Raw genomic sequence first — 26,716 nt, 5'->3', positions numbered from 1 at the left:
TCGCCATCCATCTTCGTCCTCCCCTGCTGCTCTTCATGTCGGGTTCACCACTTAATTATGTCGTGATGATCCGTCACTACGCGCAGATCGTGAGGCGGAACCACCGGGGCTCTGGACCAGAAGGATTTAGAGTCGATACAAGCTTTGGCGAGAAAGTAGTTAAGATAGATTGGGAAAGAGAGAAGTTGAGATTACACGATTGAGAGAGATTGATTGAACTTTTAACTTTAGATTTAAGAAACAAGTTACACGATCAATTTGATAACGAATTTGTTCCTCTTAATTTTCATAAAAAAAACCGTGTTTTTTCTCCTCCCCTTTCCCTCTTTTATAGATGCTCTCATGCATATGATGCATGTAAGGGTACAAGACATGCATAAATTGCATGTTTGCCATTTGGCGCTTATGTATTACATGTGGTGCATGATAACCATGTCACTCATTTTAGTTCTCATGTATGAGAATTTACATGTAAAAGTACAATGATAGAAATATAATTTCAATTAAATAGCAATTGGCTTACCATTAAGCCAATTGACTCCTAACTTGGACATGCAAGGTTCGAATCCTTACTTGCCCTCCTTGTATATGTAAGTATGTATATATATTTATATATTTATTTATCTAGTCGCCGGTTCGCCGGATGCCGGTGCTGCCGTCGGTTACCGATGCCTCGTCGGATGCCGTCGGATCACAGGCCCCATCGTCGGTCCGGTTTTGGTTGGCCAAAACCCTTTAGGAGTAGCTAACCCACCTCCACTCTTAGTTTAAGTTACCTTGAACTCTCTATGCTCCACACATAGACACAAAGATAATATCTTTTGCTCCACCTTATATATGATGAGAGCTGTATTTGTCGTGCCTATGTGGGATATCTCACAATTTTCTCCTTTCCTTTACAAACTTTATACCCTCATATCTTGACATTTTGTTGTCTGTTTCTCGTGTAATAAAGTGCATTCGAAACCTCCATCATTTTGTACTTAGATATTAAATCTATTTAAAATGTTATCTTCACAATTATTGTACTACGTGATTCATACTCGATTTCGTACGTTTTATGGGATTTTATCTTCACGACAACCTGTCGAATATTATCACTCATTTTCGGATTACAAGCTAGCTTTATGCACGACTGATTATCACAATGAAGGATTAGCTTTGAAGTCTTAAACAAGTTAAGTTCTTCAAGTATAGAATGAATCCATATTCCTTCTTTTGTAGCGAGTGCGGCGACTACATATTCAACTTCTGTTGAAGATAGAGCAACTGTTGTTTGCTTCTTAGACCTCCATGCTATAGCGTCTTCGGCGAGACAATATACGAAGCCACTTGTTAACTTACGACCATCAATATCCCCTCCCCAATCTGAATCTGTCCAACCCGACAATTGTGATGGATTGGTCCATCCTTCAAGATACATGTTGACGGACTCTGATTGTGATCTAGAGTAAGTTAACACCATATCTTTTGTTTGTTTTAGCTAATGTAGTAGTCGTTTTAAAGCTTGCCAATGTTTCAATCCCGGATCTTGTATAAATCTTGAAAGAATTCCAGCGGTGAAACATAAATCGGAACGTGTACAACGAACAAGGTAGCGTATACATCCAAGAATTTGCTTGTAAGGAACATTGAGCATTTCATCTCATTCTTTAATAGTTCTTGGAGCATCTTCGAGTGATAATTTGAATGGAGTTGACATTGGTGTAGAGATAGGCTTGCAATGTAGCATATCAAAACGTTTTAATACACTTTCAATGTATTGAGTTTGGGAAAGAGAAATGGTTCCTTTGGCACGATCTCTTTGTAAGTTCATTCCAAGGAAATACTTCATTGGACCAAGGTCAGTTATTGGAAAAGCTTGTTGAAGTTCCTTCTTTGCAAGTTGTAGATACGTTGTCGTGCCTTTCGGCTCCGGATCGTTGCGTGAGTCGGGTGGGAACCGCCGAGGTTTTGGACTAGGAAGAGGAGAGTTTTAAGGCTAATAAGAATATAAATATGTTGTAAGAAAGAGTTATAGCAAACTCGTGAATCCCACGAGTGTATTGTATTAGATTAATCAATATGAATATAAGAATATAAACTTCGGTTGAAAGAGAATGATATAGAATTCTCGTGAATCCCACGAGTATAGTTTATTAATTGGTGTTTTTTTAGAAACATATCCAGTTTCCAAATATTTTTCACACACCTATTACATTGTGCTCCCCATCCTTATGTAGTGATGGGAGAGACTAAGCATAGCTACATGCTTTTTTTTCTAATATGTTCATGCACACTAAATGTGCATGTGATGCTTTTCTAATCCTTGCTTTTATTTGCTAAATATAGTGCTCATGCACGCTAGATGTGCATGAGTCACTTTTTAGTCGCTTGCGTTTTTCTATAAAATATTCACGCACTCTAAAAATACATGATTTACCTTTTAATAAAGGTAGGCGCAAATAAAGCACTTATAGTTATTAAATCTATTTATAGAACACTAAAGATAAGGTAGCATAATGGTAAAGTTGAGGTTTGGCTACGTGGAGGTACAAGGTTCAAATCTTGCCCTATGCACGTGATAAATATCTTGATATATTATTTTATTTATTTATATGTAATTAAATCGGTTATATTATTTTTACTTTTTCACGTAGTGTACGAAATACACTACGACACTCGCCCCCTCCGAACCCGCACATCCTCCGGTATGTGCCGAAGTTGCCGATGCTCGTTGTCTCCCCTTCATCCTCCGTTTGTCCCGCTATGTCAACTTTGTCTCTCCATTTTGAGTAGACCCATTCTTTCCACCCGAACCATTGTCGCCATCCGATCCACCATATTCTTTGTTCATTCTTTGCATTGCCATGAGTGGTTGTCATGGTCCCTTGTGGTACTCTTGAGCATCTCGGTGTGTTGTCTCTCTCCACTCCGCGCTTGTCTTCCGTAGGTTCTACCCACGCGTCGATGTCGACCTCCGAATACGCGCTCGCTGTTAGGTCCTTGTGCGGCTTTAATGCATGCTTTATTTCTCGATGTTGCGCATGCGTCGTATTAGGCCGTAGCGCATGCTTCGTATTCCATCGTAGTGCATGCGCCGTATTACCCCGTAGTGCATGCTTATTTTTGCACCGTAGCGCGTGCTTCTTTTTGCGCCGTAGCGTGTGCTTCTCTTTACGCCGTAGCACGTGCTTCTTTTGGTGCCGTAGTGCGTGCTCCGTATTACATGCTTCTCCCATCGTAGACCCGACCTTCGCGTTGTCATGCTTTTGTTTACATCGGAATTTCAGACGGATCATCTTCCATCCGAACCGGCTTCCGACTTTACCTTCCTTGTTGCCACCTCCCGTCTCTCCGGTCTCACGTTGGTTCTCGGACACAACCGCCGAAGTCTCTAGAATTAGTGGGTAGGAATCCTCGGTATTATCATCTTCCGTTGTTTCACCCATAGCCATGTTCTCCTTGGCTATCTCTCCTTCGTATGCATCGGCTTCGACCTTCGTTTCGTTGCCGCCACTTTCCTTATCTTCGGTGTTATGTCGACACCCGGGCTCCAGTACCGAAGTCTCCGAAACAATGGTGAAGGAATCCCTTCGTTCGTGCTCATTTACTTTGTCTTCCTCGTTGCCCTTCCGGTCCTCCACTTTTCCACCGACACATTCCGTCTCTCCGGTCTCACGTTGGTGCACGGGCACAGCCGCCGAAGTCTCTGGAACCGGTGTGGGGATACCCTTTCGTCCTCGATCTTCCTCCTCCTCGTCCTTTGTTGGCCTCGACTTTGGTTCGGTTTTAAGCTCCCCTTCAATGTCGACTTGCGACTTTTCATGCATCTTCGAACCCTTCCGCATCAAGCTCTCCTTCGGTGGTAGTCGGTGGCCGCTTTTCACCCACTGTTGACCGCCGTTCGTGGACCATGTCCTCGTCCGCTTCGGTCTTAGATAGTCATATGTGTCTCGTATAGCTTCTTCAAAGGACTCCCACATCGGGCTTTGTTGTCGTATCTCGTGGATTCTCTCTTGAAGCTCATCCGTAGCCACCCGGTTGAAAGATAACACTTGCAATCTTTCTGAGATACCATATCGCAACATCTCCATTTTGTAGTCACGTAGATAGCGTGACACGTCCTTTCCATCGAATTGCCCGTTCTGTTGCACGAGCCGTTGTACTACTGTCGTGATCTCCGACATCTCGCGTTGTTCTTGTAGCATTCTCTCGAACATCATCATCATCATGTTCATCGCCTCTTGTTGATTCTCCATCTCCTTGCCACCCGCCTTCACGTCGGGTTCACCAACTGTGTCGTGCCTTTCGGCTCTGGATCGTTGCGTGAGTCGGGTGGGAACCGCCGAGGTTTTGGACTAGGAAGAGGAGAGTTTTAAGGCTAATAAGAATATAAATATGTTGTAAGAAAGAGTTATAGCAAACTCGTGAATCCCACGAGTGTATTGTATTAGATTAATCAATATGAATATAAGAATATAAACTTCGGTTGAAAGAGAATGATATAGAATTCTCGTGAATCCCACGAGTATAGTTTATTAATTGGTGTTTTTTTAGAAACATATCCAGTTTCCAAATATTTTTCACACACCTATTACATTGTGCTCCCCATCCTTATGTAGTGATGGGAGAGACTAAGCATAGCTACATGCTTTTTTTTCTAATATGTTCATGCACACTAAATGTGCATGTGATGCTTTTCTAATCCTTGCTTTTATTTGCTAAATATAGTGCTCATGCACGCTAGATGTGCATGAGTCACTTTTTAGTCGCTTGCGTTTTTCTATAAAATATTCACGCACTCTAAAAATACATGATTTACCTTTTAATAAAGGTAGGCGCAAATAAAGCACTTATAGTTATTAAATCTATTTATAAAACACTAAAGATAAGGTAGCATAATGGTAAAGTTGAGGTTTGGCTACGTGGAGGTACAAGGTTCAAATCTTGCCCTATGCACGTGATAAATATCTTGATATATTATTTTATTTATTTATATGTAATTAAATCGGTTATATTATTTTTACTTTTTCACGTAGTGTACGAAATACACTACGACAACGTTAGTGAGTTGGCAAATAGAGGTAAGTCGTCGACATAAACACCAATTATGATGAAATTATTTTTAGATCTTTTAATGTATACATTTGGTTCATTCTTTAATCTTTTATAACCATTGTTAGTTAGAAAATTATGAAGTCGATGATACCAAACTTGTGTAGATTGTCGTAGACCATATAAGGATCGATGTAGGTGACATACAGCGTTTGGTCGAGTTGAATCTTCAAAATGCGGTGGTTGTTGCATATAGATCTCTTCTTCAAGTTCTCCGTGAAGGAAAGCGGTTTGAACATCTAAGTGGTGGAGTTCCAAATCAAGTTCGACGGCGAGAGAGACAAAAATGCGAAATATGATACTTCGCAATGTAGGGCTAAATGTATCTTTGAAGTCGATTCCAGGAATTTGTGAAAACCCACGAGCTACGAGACGAGCTTTGAAACGTACAATATTTCCATTAGCATCGGTCTTCTTTCGAAGAACCCACTTACAACTAACAATTTGTCGATTAGGTGGTGGATCGACAAGGCTCCAAGTTTTGTTCTTTAATAAGGCTGTCATCTCTTCTTCCATGGCAGCTCTCCATTTAGGGCCATCGGTACCAGATAACGCTTCTCTAATGGTAATAATCAATTCATTTGTCGTATTCGGATCTTCTTCCATTATGAGAGCGTCTATATCGAGGTCCACAAAGTGTGCCTCGAATTGGTCGAGTTCCTTATAGATATCGGAGAAGGAGCGCGTACGGCGAGGTGGTGAGTCGTTATCATATGGGTTTGGAAAGTCTTGCGAGGATTGTGAATTTGAGTTGATTGATAAATCACTAGTGGTGTCGGGTAAATCAAGATGAAATGACGGAATGATTTGATGGGTTTGAGGGCTTTCAAGGGTTTGGTGATTAGAGGTCGAGAAATTTGATAAAGAGATTGGTGAAGTGTTAATTGTATGTAAGTGTGGTGAAGACATGATTGATGGAGAGGATGTGTTTGTGAGGTCATTATAGTGTGTAGAGTTAGACGGTGTGAAACCACTACCAAAAGGAGATTCAAGTGGTAGATGTGCAGGAGACATCGGAGGAGGTGCAATGGGCTGATCAACACGAATATAAGGATGAGGGATTACCACATAATAATCGACAACATCGAGGACGTTATCAGATTGAGAGGCGGCAACGATATTTGTGGCTGTTTTCAATCGATTGCTGGCGGCGATTGCAACGGCATCAGGATTCTTTAGTCGGTGACAAGGGCGGCGATTGTGATCAGCAATGTTGTGTTGATAGAAAGAGGCGGCATCGGCGGTGGTGCTATATGGGAGGTGGCGATCATCAACTACAGCAGTTTTCTGTTGGCGGCAGACTGTGGCGGCAGCGGCAGCAACGGCTCTGGTTGAGAGACGACGGTCATCAGCAACGAGTTTCTACTCTGTTGGCAGGCGGTGGCGGCGGCGGCACTGGTTGAGAGGCTGCGATCGTCAGCAACAGAAGTTTTCTGTTGGCGGCAGGCAGCGGTGGTTGGGAAGCAGCGGTCATCACCAATTTTCTGTTGGCGGGAGGTGGCGGCGACAGTGCTGTTCAGAGAGCGGCATACATCAACGACATCGTTGTTATGAGATTGGCAAACGATGGCATCATCATCTTCTAATTGTTCGTCTCCTTCGCGAATATCATTTTTTTAGGTTATGTCTTGGTGTCGTGGATTCAAGAAAGGGCGACTCATCAAATTTCACAGTACGACTGTAAAAAAAAGGTTTTCTTGGTTGGATCAAATAAACGGTAAGCCTTGTAGCCGTTTGCATCTTCGTACCCAACGAAAATCGCTTTTCTTGCTCTTTGTTCTAACTTGGATCGTTTTTCGTCAGGAACAAAGGCGTAAGCAAGGCAACCAAAGATTTTGAGATCTTGCATATTTGGTTTTACTCCAAACCATAACTCGTATGGTGTGATTAACCCAAGTGTTCGATGATAGTTAGATTTTGGAGGTAACATGTTGTTGCGACAACCAAAGATTTTGAGATCTTGCATATTTGGTTTTACTCCAAACCATAACTCGTATGGTGTGATTAACCCAAGTGTTCGATGATAGTTAGATTTTGGAGATAACATGTTGTTGCGACAACCAAAGATTTTGAGATCTTGCATATTTGGTTTTACCCCAAACCATAACTCGTATGGTGTGATTAACCCAAGTGTTCGATGATAGTTAGATTTTGGAGATAACATGTTGTTGCGACAACCAAAGATTTTGAGATCTTGCATATTTGGTTTTACTCCAAACCATAACTCGTATGGTGTGATTAACCCAAGTGTTCGATGATAGTTACGATTTTGGAGATAACATGCTGTTGCGACAACTTCTTCCCAAAATGAGGGCGAAAGTGATGCGGGGTTCAACATGCTCCGGGCCGAACTAAGTAGTGTTCGATTTTTTCGTTCGGCTAGACCATTTTGTTGTGGTGTCAAAGGGACAGAAATTCGTTGTAAAATTCCATGGTCTTTACAAAATTTTGTAAAGTTGTTAGATGTATATTCTCCTCCCCCGTCAGATTGTAGACATTTCAATTGTAGATTTAGTTGTTTTTATGTTAGTGCTTTATAATTTGTAAAAGTTGTGAAAGCTTGATCTTTACTTTTGAGGAATGTTAGTATAGTAAACCTTGTATAATCATCGATGAAACTAATGAAATATTTTGATTTAAAAAGTGATTGAGTTGTGAATGGACTGCATATGTCACTATGGACAAGTTCAAGTGGTCGACTTCTTCGTGAGTTACTTGTAGGAAATTTTGATGATGCCATTTTGCCGAACAAGCACGCCTCACATAGGTCCATTTTGGAAAACATGTCCTTTGGGACTCCTTGAGCGAGCTTGTGAATTTGAAGTGTTCGCATTGCAGCAAGGTGTGGGTGTCCGAGTCGATAGTGCCAAAGTAAGGTGAGTTCTTGTTGTCTGTCGATTTCGGTTGTATGAACTTTAGTTTTTGATTGGGTTGTTGGATGTACACTAATTGGATATAACCCTGCTTGTCTTTTGCAGGAAGTTCATATCGTGAGACCATTTGGTAGAAGATGACGAATCACGGCTTGATTATGATGGAACTCGATGACGGTTCGATTGGAAATTGCTTGACTTATCAAGAGAAGGTTCTTGGTGATACCAGGCATGTGGTACACATCATTTATGGTGAAGTTTCCTCCTCCCGGAAGATGAAAAGTAAGTTGTCCTTTGCCTAGTGCTTGTTTTACTCCATTATTTCCAAATCTAACAGTTATTGGATTTTGTAGGCGTGTGTACCTTTGAAGCCAATCTGATCGATGTGTGAGGTGGTTTGTCGCTCCAATGTCGAGATACCATTTGTCATCCTTCTTCGTTGGTATATCCGCTACAAGTGTTTCAGCCACAAAAGCTTGCATCAAGTCGTTGTAATCTTCTTCTTCATATTCATCCTTTTCCTCCATTGAGGCAACATAAACCTCTTCTTCTTCTTCTTCTTCTTCTTCACCATTTCTCTCTTCCTCGAATTCTTCTACAATGTACGCTTGTGGTCGACGAATGTTGCTTGGGAATCTTCGAATAGACTTTTGTTTTGCCTTACATTCTTGTGGTGTGTGGCCTGGTCTTTTGCAAATGTTACAATAAGACTTAGTGAACTTCATTCCTCCTTTAGTCATAGGTACATTAGTCCACTGACTCTTGAAACTCTTGTATCTTGCTTGTGGTTTGTAATGAGGTCGATAGGCTGCCATAGCGATTGCTTGGGTTGATGTGTTTTCTTCTCTTGTCTTTCTCATCGAGTCTTCTTGTCTTATGTCTCCCATGAGATCTTCCACAGTGGCTTTTTTATTTAAATTTTGTGTAGTCACAAAAGATGACCAAGAAGAGGGTAAAGCGCCTAATAATAAACATCTTTGTAGTTTGTCGGAGATGTCCAAGCCAGATGTGATTGTGTCATCCAATTTCTTTTCCCAATTTGTTAGAAAATTATCTACATCATCATCTTCTTTCATTGTAAATGTGACATATGCACGTAGTGTGTGCACTTGTGCTGCATCCGTCTTTGGTTCGTATTGTGTCTTTAATTTCTCCCAAATTTGATGCGAAGTTTGTAACTTTCTAACCACTTCTCCTTGAACATCTGATATATGTGCTAATAATTCCATCTTTGCCACAAGATCTTTCTCTTCCCAAGTAACTTGGTCAGGTCCGGGGAGATCGGGTTTTTTTTTATAATCCTGACACTACATCCCAAAGTTTGTAGTGTTGAAATAATAATTCGAGTCGAGCACTCCAAATGCGATAATTTTGCTTTGATAACTTTACTAATGAAAGTTTATGTGTGTTGAGAATGTTGGCAGGAGTTGAGGATTGTGCCATTTTTATGGAAGAGGGCTATCCGGCTTAGCGCTCGTCTTGATGACAAATCGATCAACGCTCCTGGGATTCTCTAGTCTTATTTGAGAGATGCAGAAATCTGTAAATCTGATACCATGTAGAATTCGACAACTATACAAATAGAGAATGATTGCTAGAGAGAGAGAGATCGCACATACATAATTTGTTCTATATTAATTGTATGATGTTACATTAGCCAAATGGCTTGTTTGTAGAGCCGATGGACAAAAAGTTATGTCTCTTCAATGAAGAGTTTTCTCTAAAGTTTAATTGTAAATAACTCTTCGTAATTACTTATTTTAATAATAATAATATTATTATTAATAATATAATATTTAGATTAAATATTTCCACAGACCCAAACATATAGGCAATCAAGTAGATGTTTGCAATTGAGAAACTCTGGAATTTCAAATAGCTTGTGCTTAGATTGGTGGATAGGGAATGGATCAATTCTTTTGACAACATTAGCCAATACGTCCTCGATTTCATCCATTTCTAAGTTTGGTGGGTTTGGAAACTCTTCAATCAGCTTCTCTAGATACAACATGGGAATTTGGTTGCCCATCAAGAACATGTCCCTCCATACTTGGTTGTATGTGAGGTCATTGTTGGAGAGTGTAGGCAAGTGGTCGTGTTCCTTGTGTTGGCATTGCAACTTATTCCACAGATACAGAAAGAATTCATGGATGAAGATGGTGTCTTCAGTGACCAAAAGCTCGAGGGAATTGGAGCTACATTGGGGGAGGCTTAAATAATGCTTGTGAAGAGGATCATAGTTGAGACGTCGCACGAGGTCATCCTTATCTGATATCCTATGCCTTCGCATGAATCCGTCCACACATGGAGCCTTATACTGATCAAAAGAGCAACTCCCATTAAGCATTTGATAGAATGGTCCGATGATCAGGATCTGAGGGGAATATGACCCTGGATTCACCTCCAACATTGCTTGGTGAGGCTTCGATATCATCGAACTCTCCGTGGAACCAGCATAGACATAAGAAACTTCATGTCTGTCGTCATCCCATGGTCTCCGTGCACCAGCACCTCGGAAATCATGTCGCCTACGTCTCCCATAGTGCTCTATTACATCACTTGTCATCTCATCCCATCTTTCGGGACATTGAATCACGACACTCTTGGGCATGGTATTCCACATCTGAACCAGCCTTTCATTGCTTCCAAGCTTGTTGTCTATCACCAGCGCCTTGCTCAAGATTGATAGGTCTTCTTGGGTCTTGATAAGGGAATACATGGTGAGTACATACATAGAGAACTCACCACCAGTATTGCCAAGGCTGTCTAATTCTTCAACACATCCGCCGTGCTATCTTCCACGAGAAGTCCTGGAAGATCAAACCGAAGGTTTTGCTTGTCGTATTTCATCACTGATATGCTACCTTCAATAGCTCTAAAACTGATGCCCACTCTAGAGAGTTGAATTGCTGTGGAAGATGAGTTGTCGTGCGATCTGCTTGTTGTGGGAATATAAGTGGATTGATTGCTTGTCTCCTACTCTCTTCGAACGGCTTTCGGGTGGCCAAAACATATAGGCAGTCAAGTAGATGATTACAATGGAGAAACTCTGGAGTTTCGAATTTCTCGCGCTGAGATTGGTGGATAGGGAATGGATCAATTCTTTTAACAACATCAGCTAAAGCTTCCTGGAGTTCATCCAGTTTGAAGCTTGGAAACTCTTGGATCAGTTTCTTCAGAAACGACATGGGAATTTGGTTTCCCATCAAGAACAAGTCCCTCCATACTTGTTTGTATGTGAGCTCATTGTTGCAGAGTGTAGGGAAGCGGCCGTGTTCCTTGTGTTGGGGTTACAGCTGATTCAACAGAAACAGCAACAATTCATGAATGAAGATGGTATCTTCGATGACCAAAAGCTCGACGGAATTGGAAGTATTTTCAGGGAGGCTTGAATAATGCATGTGAAGAGGCTCATAGTTGAGGCGTCGCATGAGCTCTTCCTTATCTGATATCCTATGTCTTCTCATGAATGCGTCCACACACGGTGCCTTATAATGATCAAAAGAACGACTCCCATCAAGCATATGATACAACGGTCCAAGGGTCAGGACCTGAGGGGAATATGACTGTGTCTTGACATCCAATAATGCTTGGGGAGGCCTTGAAATCTTCGAACTTTCATGAGACACATCTATACCAGCATTGACAGAAGGAAATTCATGTCTGTGGCCATCCCGTGGCGAGATGAATACTTCAATAGCTACTTCATTCGATGGAATTATTGATTCCAATGTCGACATAATGTAGTTATCGACTTTATCCATTTGAAGTTTTGATTTCAACCCGCTGATCGAACTGTAAGATTGATTTCCTTGTTGATGTTCTCTTAAACCCTCTTCAGACTTCTTCTGTGGGCACAAACCTGATTCTTTCTTTCCCTCCTTGCAGGAGATAAAAATAGAGAGAAAAATGTGTGTGTGTGTGAGAGAGAGGGAGAGAAGGAAATAAGAATGTCTAGAATCATATGTATGCAGAGAGACAATTTTGAGACAAGTGGGTGGGTGTTGAGGAGCAAGATCAAGTAAACTCTATGATCGAATACATAGCAAAGCTAAATCTCCTTATTATAAAGGTTTGAACACGCGCAAAGTGCTTAGGAGTTCTAGGAAATTACTTGAATCAATAGTTTGCCTTGGGTCCACCCAAACTGGAATCAGAATTCCTTTGAATTTTATGCAATTTTCTGCAGAAACTACATGGGGAATTTGACTACCTATCAACAACTTCCTTTGTGAATAGTCAATAATTGCTCATGAAAAGCAAGAATTTGTGGAAGAATTCAATGCTCGTGAAATTAGAGGAAACTTTCTACTAGATGCTCCTCCTATCTTGTCTACAGACTACTACTATATGCAAAGACTGTCGTCTTTGTTAAAGATATAATTTAAATATCTATGTAGAAAATCGTAAGCGTTACAGAAAATACAAGAATGGATGAGTTGCGTCTTTAAGTGTTTTCTTTATGAGAATGTATATAAAGTGTTGTTTTGACATAATGAAATATATCGCTTTTCTTTTACAGAAATTGTCTTATCATCTCTGTCCAATTCTCTCTACCTCTCTCCTTCTTGTGTTTTATTACTTCTTTCACCTTATATATAGTCTTCTTGCTAATGTCTCTTATTAAGAAGAAGAGGAAGAAGAAGAAATTTTGCCTCAGTACTTCATTGCGAGAATTACTCAATTTGCATTAATACATGAAAAACGAAAACTATTTACCAGAGTACAATCGCAGGCTATTACCAATTTTAGTCCTAATTTGATGACCGAACCTTCATGAAACCGTAGGGCAAAAATTAAGAAGCTTCGTTATTTCTGTTACTTTTCATTCCTTTGGGATTTCATTGTATGTTATTTCTGTTATTTTCCCATTTGTAGTGACAACGAATAGGAGTCATATGGACTCATAAAAACATGGTCGAATATGCTATTTGCAGGATTGATCTCCTTATTGAATATATTGTCACCCCATCTCTTTACCTTCTTCTTCTGTATGTACTAATTTGATACTTTGTTGTAGATTAAGGTCATTCACATTAAGTACCTCTTCCCATTTCATGCATCCATGGTTTCTTGCCCTCACACTGTATGGTGATATGAATAAGGTCTCCATTATTAGCAGGAATAATTTGAAAAGAAATGGGGATGAAATGGCTCCGCAATGGTTTGCATGGTGTAATTGTTTGAAAGCAACTAAGTATGAAAATAACGGATTCTTCTTGTACATTTACCAGAAGAAAAGCCATAGCTTTATATCGAAGGCAGAAGGAAGAAGAGGATAAATACCACTATTCTGTACATCCGTCAATGCCCTTTACGTTCACAAAATTCACACATACTGATACAAGCAAGACATGCCAATGACCCCTCATGCTCAAAAAGCGAAAGAGAAACCAGAGTAGGAATTTTAAGATACCTAATGCTCAAAATTTTTTAAAAAAGAAACCAAGGGAGCCAAGTTCCAACAACCGATGAAAATTTCTCAAACCAAACACAAATGATTTGAGAAAAATCAGAGGCATTCAATCCTAATTAAATGTTTGAAATTAGTACTAGTAAGTAACTACGGAAACCATGTGTGTGAAGCCAAGAATCATGCCATTTTCCTTAAAAAGCAGATATGTACTCCATTCGCTTTCTTAATCAGTTCTTGTACCATTCAGAAAGTGGCTTCAGGGAGGATCTATATTGTCGCCCTAGTTTCTTGGTTCCGAGAACTGAACTTCCTTTTTTCATGATCATGACTTGAGTTTTTGAGACCAAGTTCTTCCATCTGTGAGTAGGTGTATGTGGAGCCAACAATCATGTTAGTGAATGTCGCTAGGTTTACTGAATTCAAGCGAGAGAAATCTATGATCTAAATGAGAAAAGGAAACAGAAAGCAAAAAGCAAAAAGAATGGAACAAAATTGAAGTTATTTCATCTCCCATGGCCTCATGAAACCAATAACAAGGATTTCTTCACACAGGTTTCCACTCCTTTGAAATGGAGCCATTGATTTTCCTGTGACAAGCCTCCTACGAGCTTTTCCCAGCTCTGTCACGAGGCTGAAAACTCTGCTTCCAAAATCTTTTCCGTGCTATTCTGTCAGTTAAATCAAATCAGATCAGATCACACATTTTGTTGGAGTCTGAAGTCTATTTCTTTCAAAGTATATATAAAACCCCATTCTTTCATATGTCTTGAATCCTCCAATATAATTAAAACCAAACGCATTGCATAAAGATTGACTACTGATATTTGCTCTGTTTTTACTGAAGGCTACCAGAAATTGTTATTGTTATTGTTAAAGTACACATACATTCTATAAAGTTGTTAATTGTTATTGTTAACTGGCAATTTTCCTGTGACCGTTAATGTCATGTACAAGAGGTTTCCGTCACTTTCAAGATTATTTCCTCTCAAATAATTACGCCATGCGAATGATCGAGGATTCAATTCTACGTCTGTTCTTCTCAAACTATTCATGTTAGTTTGATACCTACTTTCTGATCAGAGTTGTGAAATGTTAAATCGTAATGTTAATTGCTGTAGTCTAATTAATCACATTGTCTTCAATATGGATGCTTCAGTTGGGCCCAACTTGGCTAATTAGTGTTTGGATAATATTAGAATTGATCAAACATTCTCAATAATGGTTGTCAAGATCATGGGGGTCTGTCAGGAATGACTCTTGAGGCGAATGTGGGTATGTAACGTTTGATTATAATGTCTTCATTCATTGAATTCTTGCGCTTTTTGACTTTGGGTCTTTTTGAGATCCCCAACATTAGGAAAAGGGATACTTGTTGGCTTTCTGAAACATTTAACCTTTAAAATATATACAAGTAACGGATAGGACTTGTTCCTTCCTGATGGGCAACAATCATGTCAGAGAGGAAATGGCAATGACAAGAAATACGGGGCATTGAAAAGTACGCAACATTAATAAGAATATGACAAGTTTATATTTTTAATGTAGCGCCACATCTTGATCATCCTCTAATATGAAAGCATAGCTTTAGAATCTAAGTGGCAAAAACAAAGGAATCTATTAATAGGATGAACAAAGGAATCTCCGTGGAAACCATGACTTTATAGAAAGCGACAACAATTTTGAGCCTAAATCCCATCAAAGATGCCAATTAGTTACACACACAACATACTTTTGTGAAGTCTCAAATATCCATCAATGGTAACACCACAATGATGACAATAACACCATTTCATGATCAAAACATCTCATAGTGACCCATCAGATCATGACAGATTTGTCATTGTAACATATTCACTAGTTTAATCAGTATCCCTTGGCATGATCCTTGACTACCATGATTGTTGGCTTTATGTACATAACTCTTTCCTAGTAGCTACCTACTCAAAAACTTAGTCAAGATCATGAAAAAGAAAAGAATTAAGAGTCAAGGATGGAAGTTTTCTATTTTACCATTAACATGTAACTCTTGTTTCTCATCAATTTGATGTTTAGTGCTCACATTTAGATTGGGTCATTGCGATGACTATGATGGGATAAAACAAGACATTCTAAAATCCTTGAAAAATGTTAAGTGTGTGAGCCACAATGGGGAAGTAATGCCTTTATCCAACACATAAGGAACTTTTGATGTTTCAACAAATTATTGTTGTTTACATACGGTGTAATTATTTGAGAGGAAATAAGCACGAAAATTATTCAACTCTTGTTCATGTGCTAGGAGAAAAGCCATAGTTATTCAGAAGAACGAAAAAGACGAGGATAACACCATGGTTCTAACATACATCCCCATGGTTAGTGGAATGCGGTGGTCATCCCATTTGCCATTTCATGCCAAGGTATTTATATGGAAATCCAAGGTATTTTGGCTCAAACTTAGGCAGACAATGGACAAGGGTCAAGTACATGCTTCTTTTGTGCCATTTCAATGGAGGACAATACACATAGGTTCATTAAATGCCCAACTAATCATCTCATTTGGAATTTGGAATGTCCATATAAATGAACTTAAAATAAACTATAACATGACTTTTGTTAATTGTAACAAAGTCTCCAATATTTCAAGTTTCCATCTTCCCAAATTATGATATGTGTGAGGCATAAACATTTTGTTACAAGTTTTGACTCACAGATTACATAACAACATATTCTCAAATCATGATTTTGTGGCACACAGTGTTTTTCTATGATATATATTGTAGGAGTTGCTTAGAGGTCAATAATCCAGTAATAGGTCACTTTCAAACTTTCTACACATTTGAATTATAAATAAATTAATCACAATTGATTTTGCCTATATTTCCTAATATGGAATTGAAGTTAGATTAAACTATGGCGGGATTTTATAATCATAGTCTGAGAATTTCTAAGATTATGCCTAATGATTTATTATTTCCCCATTAAATCAATGAGAGGGAAAGAGGGAGATTGACTATAATTACTTAATTATAACTCTCATATTCCTTGATCTAAAGAATGGAACCATTACTGAAAGGTGTTGACTTTGCTCTCTATAAAATGGCATGATTATGGCATTCTTATCTTCATCTCTTTCTGTCTCTGTCTCTCATTTTTCTCTCAATTCTGATCTCCTGCAAGAAGAGACTAGGGCTGCTACTTGACTTGACATCAAGAAGAAAGCATCAAGTTTGTGCCCACCGAAGAAGAAGAAGTTTAATAGAATTTCAACAAAGAAATAAATCAGCCTTACATCTAAAATGGAGCAATCTAAATCCTCTACCAAAAAAGACGAATGGAGAGCAGACATGATAAGCAAGATCAAGAATGCCAATACTAATGCTGAAACTAATGGGTTCAATGAAAGTCGGATCATTTCGAAGCCTCCAAAAGCATTATTGGATGTGAAGCCACAGTCATATTGCCCTCAGATCCTGACAATAGGACCATTGCATGAAATGCTTAGTGGTAGCTCTTCTCTTGATGAACGGAAGGCACTGTGTGTAAAGAGATTCATGGTAAGACATGGGATATCAGATGTGGACGAGCTCATGGAACGCCTCTTCGAGGACTCTTCTGATCTTCGCGTCTATTATTCAGACCTTCCCAATTATAGTGATGAAGCCCTCCAACTTTTGGTCACTGTCGACACCATCTTCCTTTGTGAATTCTTGCTGTTTGTGACGGCCGGTTGGAATTCCATATTCAATGAACACGACTACTTCGACATACTCTGTAACAATTACATCACAATGAATCAAGTATGGAACGACTTGGTGGTAATGGGCAACCAAATTCCCATGTCATTTCTAATGAAGCTGATTGCAGAGTTTCCAAGCAAAGACAATAACAAAAAGGATGAACTCGAGATGGGATTGCTTCAAGTCATTAAACAAGTCGATCCATTCAAGAATGTTGCGGGGAATTGGAAATATTGCGACCAAGAGAATTATTCTGAGGACGACAGTTCTGAAATTCTTGATTTTTGCCAGCGCAGTCACCTACTTGATTGCCTGCCAACAGGATAAACATATGTCATGATCGCCTGCCAACAGCGTCTCAGCTCTCTAAAGCCGGCATCCGGTTCAGAGCGATTGAAGGTGGTAACATATCGGTGATGCACTACGACAAGCGAAAGCTTCGGCTTGATCTTCCACGGCTTGTCGTGGAACATGACACGGAGGATGTGTCCAGGAACCTCCTTGCGGATGAACAAACCTTCAAAGATGAAGGTGAGTTTACCATGTATCTGATCATCATGGACTCGCTCATCGACACAGCAGAGGATGTAGCGATCTTGACGAAGGCGCAAGTGATAGAGAATCACTTGGGGAGTGATGAGAAGTTGCTCCAGATGTGGAACGACATGTGCACCAACATCAAGATTCGACCATGGGATACATGGGACGGCATGATAAACAATATACTGGCGGATCATAAGAGCCATTGGCGTCCGATGTTTGTGGAGTTTCGTGAAAAGTATTTTTCTCGGCCATGGCTAACCATTTCGCTCATTGTGGCGTTTCTACTGCTCCTATTCTCCCTATTGCAGACAGGCTACACAATCGCAGGCTATTACGGAGAAGACAATCATTGAGCACCACCACCACCAAAACCCTCTAGCTAAAATAAAGACGCTCAGAAACAATGGAGAGTGTGGACTCGGTTTGTTGATTCATTTGGGATTTCATGGTACGTTATTTCCGTTATTTTTTGATAATTCTTGGGAGATGATGTAGTAGTCGTAAAATAAGTGACAAGGAATAAGAGTTCTTATGGACTCATAATAACATGGTAGAATGTGATATTTGCGATCCAACATTGTTGTTATGATAATTAATTGGTGATTATTGTATTATTGAGTATCTTGTTACGAGCATTGGTTTAAATAAGCAATCATCTTGTCCTCTCCCAATTAAAATGAAGTTCGCTTTGTATGAGTCTCATTAGACAATCACATACATATTGATCACCCACTTTTAGCCATACAATTGCATTGCCAAATTTGATTGAAGACCTCAGATTTAGTGGCAAGTAATATGTGATCTTTTTTGCTGACATATTCGCACATTGTTCCTGGTTGGTAATTTGTACACAATTGTGAGGAGTGGACTACATAAACATGCTTTTTTAACTGCTTGTGCCTTGCACGTATTAATTATCATACCCGGCTGATAACATGTTTGCCATAGTATTTGGCTAGACTATTTACCATCGTTGAATGTCTATAATGACCTTAGCGTAACAAAATGATAGTAACATACAACTTGATGGTGTTTCTTAACACTAATGTAGTATATTTCCTCGAAAATCAAAACCAAAGAGATGATAGATAGTAAACCCTACAAAGGCTCCTATACTAACCTCTAAGTGACATGTCGCTTCGTGGCTTCCATCCTATAGGCGACAATGTTGTTGTTAACCATGGGCGAGAGAGGAAATTTTCACAAAATTCACATATTGCGATACAAGACATGCCAATGGCCCCTATAGTGCTCCATTAGATCTTAATGCTCAAAAAGCCAAACAGATGGAGGAATTCTAAGATACCTAATACTCAAAAGTAAAAAAAGAAACCGAAAGGAGCGAACAACCCATGAAAATTTCTCAAACCAAACACAAATGATTTGAGAAAAAGCAGAGCAATTGAGTCCTCATTAAATGTTTGAAATTAGTACAAGCAAGTAACTATGGAAGCCATGTGTGTGAAGCCAAGAATCATGCCATTTTCCATAAATAGCAGATATTACTCCATTCGATTTCTTAATCAGTTCTTGTACCGTAAATGGTCGTATTTGTCTGATTTTGATTTTGAAATGCTCTCTCTGCTTCTTCTCTCTTCTCTGTGCTGCTCTAACTCTTTACTTTCGCTTGCTTTGCTTGCTATGTCTTTGTCTTTGTCTTTGTCTTCTTATTTGCTTGTTTTTTTCCCTGTGCTCTCTTTTTTCTTCTGTGCTCTGCTCTCTCTGCTCTGTGTGTAGCTGTGTAGTATGAACGAACAAATGCCATGTACATACATACATACACATCCCACCCATCTCCACTCTCTTGGCATTGTAAAGTCATTTTTGGCCATAGGCAACCCATCCCCCAAATATAAACGCTTTTTCACGAAATGGAAGATGAGATTGCCCATCATGTGTCCAACACCAACAATCCACACCACCATCGTATGCATTGAGCAATGTTTGATGTAGTTGATACATTCATTGTTACCCAAGCTCTCTCTTTAATCGGCTTACATTTTAAGGTCACTTGTGTGCACCACAATATTTTCCCAAGAACTTTACCAATGAATGTCGTAGTAGTTGAGGACAAAGAGATCATGTAGCTTTCCTACCTTCAACAAGATTTGAACCCTTACACCTTTTTGCCCTAATGGGTAACCTTTAGGACTGGGCCTAGGCTTTAGAGAGAAAGATAGAGGGTATTCATGTTATGAGGCACACAAATAGTTCATCCATGGAGATGAACTTACATTCTATGTGTACGTGTCCTACAATGAATAAAATGGAAAAAGGATCTATTGTGAGTCCTAGTGATACACACCTCACTTTCCATTTGCTCTAGCTAATTTTTTTCATTTTGTCGGTTTGAGTTGTGTTATGGTGAGTTCTTCTATGACTCAAAACTTGTGCTCCAACTCAAAATATGGCATTTTGCATGCATTCACATACGATCTATATAGACATGGTGGTTGTGTTGGACTGGTGGAGCAAATTGCATTAAAACTGCAATATTGATTATCTACTATACATATCATGAAATCATAAATGATCATTTCTTCATGGTCGTCGCCTTCACTTTTGTGGAAATTAAAGAAAAATAGAGAGGTTTCTATTCCATTCTGTCAATGTGGAGTATGGATAATCACCATATTGTGTGGCCTTAAAAAGAGAGAGAGTGAAAACACACACATATATCCAGGGAGGGACCAGACATACATGTACATATACACCTGCATAGCTATGTGAATATATATGTACATGCACAATTATATTTGTGGCTATTGTGTATTTCCCGAATAGATCAATGAGGGGCCAATCAGGGCGTCCCAAATCCTATCTCTCTCTCTCTCTCATCATCATCATCATCCAATCTCAATCTCAATCCCTTCCCTTCCGTATCTGTTCATACTCTCCCTCCCCCTCACAAATCAGTCTCCTGCTCTGCTTATCTTTTTTTCTTTTCCATGGCCACCACGGTTGCTATGGGTCTTTTTGGTCTTTTTGAATCCCCAAGTTCCAACATTAGGAAAAGGGTTATTTGTTGGCTTTCTGAAACATTTAACCTTTAAAAATAGGACTTGTTCCTTCCTGATGGGCAACAATCATGTCAGAGAGGAAATGGCAATGACAAGAAATACGCGGCATTGAAATGTAAGCAACATTAATAAGAATATGACAAGTTTATATTTTTAATGTAGCACCACATCTTCATCATCCTCTAATATGAAAGCATAGCTTTAGAATCTAAATGGCCAAAATAAAGGAATCTAAATTAATAGGATCAGAACAAAGGAATCTCAGTGGAAACCATGACTTTATAGAAAGCGGCAACAATTTTGAGCTTAAATCCCATCAAAGATGCCAATTAGTTACACAACACAAGTTTATGAAATCCATACTTGTATTTTAAAGGTTAATGTTTAAGAAAACCAACAAGTACCCATTTCCCAATGGATTAAAAGGAGCAAAAAGTCCCTGGATCCTGAGTCAAAAAGAGCAAGCAGTTAATTAATTTGTTAATTTTATACTGGGGGGAGGATCAAGAACTGGTTGTTAAGGCCAGTGGGTTCAGGAATGCGGTGTTCCATGAGCTTTTCCAAGACATTTGATTGAGTCAATTCGTCCACAAAGTTTCACTTTCTTTTTTGTACTTATTTCCTCTCAAACAATTACAGCGTTGCTCTACATGATTGAGTGAATTCGTCCCCATTTTCCTCAAATTGTTCATGTGAATTTGACACCAAATTCTAATCGGACTTAGTATACCTTGTGAAAATTATGTGATGAGTAATGTATGATTTACTATCATTAATCAACAGAGCGCGACACAAAAAAGACTTTGCCCAATAGAAAAGGAAAACTTTCACTCTAAAATCCAGATCATGCTTGATTGTAATATAAATTAAAGAATGGCACGGATCATGTATGTCCACACTCACGTGATTTTTGAAATGGTAGGAGAATTGACTAAAAAAAGGAATGGAATACACTCTTTCTAAGTATAAAATGGTCTCTATTTCTTTCTCCATTCATATGATCCTGGCATTCTTCTTGCTCTCTCTCTCTCACTCATTTTTTCTCTCCATTCTTATCTCCTGCAAAAATAGACTAGGGCTGCTACTTGATTTCTGCAAGAAAGCATCGTGTTTGTGCTCACAGAAGTGGAAGTCTGAAGAAGACGTTTACTTGATAATATCAATATGGAAATCAACATAGAAGACCTACCTCAAATGGATGAAGAAGAATTTGTGATTTCGTTTGGAGATGACTGGATAGAAAACACGATAAGAAGAATCAATGCGACTACTGATGCTGATAGCAATGGGTCCAACGAAAGTTTGAAGATTTCGAAGCCTCCGCAAGCATTATTGGATGTGAGGCCAGAGTCATATCGGCCGCAGCTCCTGACCATCGGGCCATTGCATGGCATCCTTAGTGACAGCGCCTCTGCCGATCGTTGTAAGGAACTGTGTGTGTGGAGATTCATGCAAAGACAAGAGATACCAGATGTGAAAGATCTCATGCAACGCCTCTTCGATGATCCCCGTTCTTTTCTTGACACCCATTATTCAAACCCTCTGGACTATAGTCCTGAAAGCCTCCAGCTTATGCTCACTCTCGATACCATCTTCATTTATGAATTCTTTCTGTATATATGTGCAACTGAGTCGGAATCCGCAAGTGAGCAATACAGCCCCTTCCGAACACTCTGGAAAAATAATATCATATTCAATCAATTTTTCAGGGACTTGTTCTTGATGGGAAACCAAATTCCCATGTCATTTCTAATGGACCTGATTAAAGAGTTTCCAATGAAAACACCCAACATAGAAAACGATGAGCTCAATAGAGCATTGGCTGGGCTAGTCGAAGAAGTAGATCCATTCTTTACCTGGAATTTTGAGGACGACAATTTTAGGACTCCAGATTTCTGCAAGTGCAGTCATCTACTTGATTGCCTATATGTTTGGGTCCTCAGAGAACCACCACAAAAGAATAAGATACAAGGCACCAATCGCTGTAGGTTCCTACGATTACCACCGATTCATTTCTGGATGCAACAAGCAGTTCACAAGATAACGACATGTACATTCCCACGACTACTGAATTCTTTCCAGACAGAGGCTCACAAGAAAACTATATATCGCGAGCGCCTGCCAACAGCGTCACAGCTCTCGAAAGTTGGGGTCTGGTTCAGGGCGATTGAAGGTGGTGGCATATCAGTGATGCACTACAGCAAGAGAAGCCTTCGGTTTGATCTTCCACGGCTTGTGGTGGAACATGACACGGAGGATAAGCTGAGGAATCTCATTGCACATGAACAAACCTTCAAAGATGGAGGTGAGCTCACTAGGTATGCGGTCATCATGGACTCGCTCATCGACACACCTGCGGATGTCGCCATCTTGACAAAGGCGCAGGTGATAGAGAACCACTTGGGGAGTGATGAGAAGTTGCTCAAGATGTGGAACGACATGTGCATCAACATCTCCGATGGAACATGCGAGAAATGGGACGACATGATAGAGGATGTATTGGAGGACCATCAGAGTCGTTGGCGTCCTGTGTATGTGGAGTTTCGTGAGAAGTATTTCTCTCGGCCATGGCTAACCATTTCGCTCCTTGTGGGGTTTCTACTGCTCATATTCTCATTAGTGCAGACAAGCTATACAGTCATAAGCTATTACCGATCTAAGCCCTAAATTAACCCTCAAGGCAATAATAAGGAAGCTTCGGTTATTTCAGTTATTTGTCATTCAGTTGGGATTTCATTGTACGTTATTTCTGTTATTATTGCATTTGCAGCTCATAACTCTTGGAAGAAGTTTAATTTGTAAGTGACAAGGAATAAGAGTCTTATAGCCTCATAACAGTGTATTAATTGGTGATTAGTGTATTATTGAGTGTCTGGTTACAAGCATTGGTTAAAGAAGGAATCATCTCATCCTTTCCCAATTAAAATAAAGTATGTTCTATATGAGTCTCATTACCCAATCATGATATACGCATTAATCACATTGCGAACATAATGTTAGGATGTACCCCAACATAGATAGAGTGTTCATACAATTGATAGCCAAAAATTTACACAAGAGCTCAACCTAAAAGGATGGGTACTGGAAAGTAATATGCACCAATGGGAACCAACCAATCCATGAGTTTCCGTATAAACACCTTGGCACAAAATGGCCAATGGGGATGACAACCCCGTTCCAATATTTTCCACCACTTTGCATTTGACTATCATACATTCCTCACCTTTTTTTATCAATTGATTCCAAATTCAAAGATATTACTATCATATAACAATCACGACGAAACACGTAAATTCAGTTTGTAATGAATTACAAAGCTCATGGTTCCTAGATTGTACCCACTACAAGGAACATAGCGTTGTAATCTATTTTAGATTGATAATATAGTCATAAGTTTTATGGTTTACCCATAGACTTTTCATTTATGTCTATTCTCATTGTTAAATCTCATGTTCACACATAAGAAGAGTCTAGTTCCTTCAAACCATACCCAAAAGAGAATATCTATATAAATCATATGAAAAAAGAATACACAAGCAATAGGAAATAATATATGAGGGCAATTGAAAAAACCCTATGATAACAAAAGCAAATACTAGCTTTCCATCAGACATCATTAACAATTCTTAATTTGTTTACATGAGATGGGTTGCTTATCAAAATGTAATTAACCATACCCCACATGGGGAGTTTCAAGAGAGGAAAGCAAAATTGTTATACATCTTTGAGTTGTGAAGGATGGGGAAGAAGGCGTGAGGAAAGGATGTGAAGAGATAAGAATGTCATTGAAGGATGTATGTAAAACCCATGGCGTTATCCCCCACTTTTTCCTCAACTTACAAGAGGGTTCTCTTATTTTTATACTTATTGGCTCTCAAATAACTACCTTATGACAATAACATTAAATTTTCAGAAGATAAAATGTTCCTTATGTGGTGGATAAAGGAATTACTTCCATATTGTGGCTCACACATTTAACGTTTTTCAATGTTGTTAGAATGTCCTATTTCATCTCATCGTAGTTTTCACAATGTCCTAATGTAAATGTGAGCATTAAACATTGAATTGTAGAGAAACAAGAACATGTTTTTGATGAAATAGAATACTTTCCATGCTTGAGTCTTCTTGTATTCCACCAAAACATGTTAACATCGATACAAAAAGCCTTCCATCCTTGACTCTTATTAGATACCACCAAAATGTGTTGACATCGATATAGAAATACTTCTACCCTAGTTCCTAATGCATCACTAGATTCCTTTGTAAACAAGGCCATTTTGCAACACCAATGTACGATGACGTGGGAAAACATTGGAAGCTCGTGCTTTACAAACTAAGCCTTTTTCATGCTCTCAACCATATCCATAGCTAATATTAAATGCAAGCGAAAAATCAAACTACATTTATGCGTGTGTATATACTTTCAAGACTTATTGGGTTTTGGGGAATTTTCTATATTCTCACACATTTGCAAATTTCTCTTGTTGCGAGAACAAGGAATATTGAAGTGACCACGACAGAGCTTCTCGTGCCAATTGCTAATACATTGTTGTCATCGATGTGAAAGACAACATGAACGAATGAATAATGGTGACATTGTATGTTACCATGACAAAATCTTTTCATTGAACGCATGAATGTTTCTACATCCTCATCGGCGATGGTGATAGACCAAATCATGGAATTGATCTTATCTTGCCTGTATTTATGAGGCTCCAATTTGTTTGTTTGTTTGTTTACGGTCTAAGAAATGAATGATTTGTAAACCAACCAATAAATTAGACGAAGACAACTCTTTCTTGCATGTATTCATGATACTCTATGTGCCCATTAGGCGGTCTAAAGTGTCGTGCTACAATATTATTTCTTTGAGGGTTGAGTACTAGTATAAGGGAACAAACATAACAAGTTACAACACGTTGACACGTTTTGACACGTTGACATGATCTCTAAATGCTAATCTAAACATAGTGAACGCATTATATACATACATTGTACATATGTAAGGAATCAAAATAATAATAGTTTCAACACTTTTAAAGGAAGTCAATGATATAGATGGAAGCAAAACAGAATCAGAAGCACAAAAAGACAATTCAGGACATATCAATACTCACATAACACTTAAGAAGAAAGTAAAAGAACAAAAAACAATAACAAACTTGTATATCTTTCAGTAAAAGCAGAGCAATTATTATGTAATTTTTCTGTTATTAAGTTCTAGTTTAGAAACATCTCCTTCCGCCTTTCACAAAATGTGTGAGCTGATTTTATTTGACTAACAGAATATTGCCTAGAGAATGTGAGTTTCTTCAAGAGGGGTTCCAGAATGATCTCGGATTTGCCTTCAAAATGCTCCCTAATGAACCTGGGGAGGATGAGATCGACTCGGCTTGTGCATTTTTGCAAAGATTCAGTTCGCAAGAACATCATGAGGGCCTTCCGAATCCGAGTTCCGTGAGCTCCGACATGTCCAACGATGGATTGAGTCCCTAAAACAGAGAGAATGCTTGGGGGAAAAAAGACATGGACGTTAGAGAAGGCTGCCTTGTTGCCCAAAGGGCTAGCCAGAACTACTGTTGGCAAAACCGACTAGGCTCATCTTGAATGTCTCTCCATAGGCAGAGATGCGGTCATCCATGAATTTCCAGGGAATCCCTTGCGAGTTTGCTCTATAAAGCTCTATAAACGTCTAGGCAGCTTCTTCATAAGTGATGTAACCCTGCTATGAGAAGTAGTAGTTATAGAATAAGCCCCAATACAAGTGAGCCAAAGAAGCATGGTTTTCTTGCCCTTCTATACTTCATCATTTTATGCACCATAGCCAAACCATACAGCTAAAGTTGTCCACGCCCCTACATGGTTCAGGTCATGGGTGTTGATGAGCTGAGTAAAATCAACTTTAAAATCGCATACATCGTAAAGCAAACTCCTTATTTGTAAAGCTTTGTGGATGTAAGAGGTTCCTCAACACATGTTCTGTGCCATTCATTAATTTATACTTCCTGGATTAGATTCTCATTTACGCTAGTAGCCCTATCTCGATTGTAA

The 26,716-nt window shown here is 39.2% G+C and overlaps 1 protein-coding gene and 1 long non-coding RNA gene across 2 annotated transcripts in view; one reads left to right on the top strand and one right to left on the bottom strand.

Annotated features, from left to right (window-relative positions):
• LOC147865837 (uncharacterized) overlaps window positions 1–26,716 on the bottom strand; it is a 75,742-nt gene that overhangs the window by 45,122 nt on the left and 3,904 nt on the right. The window lies entirely within an intron of this gene.
• On the top strand, window positions 16,639–23,456 carry LOC147865838 (putative UPF0481 protein At3g02645). Its single transcript, XM_087317504.1, has 3 exons — window positions 16,639–17,367; window positions 17,457–17,633; window positions 21,846–23,456. Exons 1-3 carry the CDS (start codon window positions 16,662–16,664, stop codon window positions 23,330–23,332), a joined length of 2,370 nt encoding a protein of 789 aa, XP_087173630.1. The 5' UTR covers window positions 16,639–16,661; the 3' UTR covers window positions 23,333–23,456.

This window comes from Azolla caroliniana, unplaced genomic scaffold, assembly GCF_043228905.1.
Source record: "Azolla caroliniana isolate FFs.n. ecotype wild unplaced genomic scaffold, voAzoCaro1.0.p SCAF_3, whole genome shotgun sequence".
In the NCBI taxonomy this organism is placed as follows: Eukaryota; Viridiplantae; Streptophyta; class Polypodiopsida; order Salviniales; family Salviniaceae; genus Azolla; species Azolla caroliniana.
This window is presented reverse-complemented; position numbering and strand designations above follow the sequence as displayed.

Coding starts and splice junctions, on each gene's coding strand:
- LOC147865838 (XM_087317504.1), top strand. CDS start 16,662: ATGGAGCAATCTAAATCCTCTACCAAAAAAGACGAATGGAGAGCAGAC. Junction 17,368..17,456: donor GAATTATTCTGAGGACGACA/GTTCTGAAATTC, acceptor GCCTGCCAACAG/CGTCTCAGCTCTCTAAAGCC. Junction 17,634..21,845: donor ACAAACCTTCAAAGATGAAG/GTGAGTTTACCA, acceptor AAATCAACATAG/AAGACCTACCTCAAATGGAT.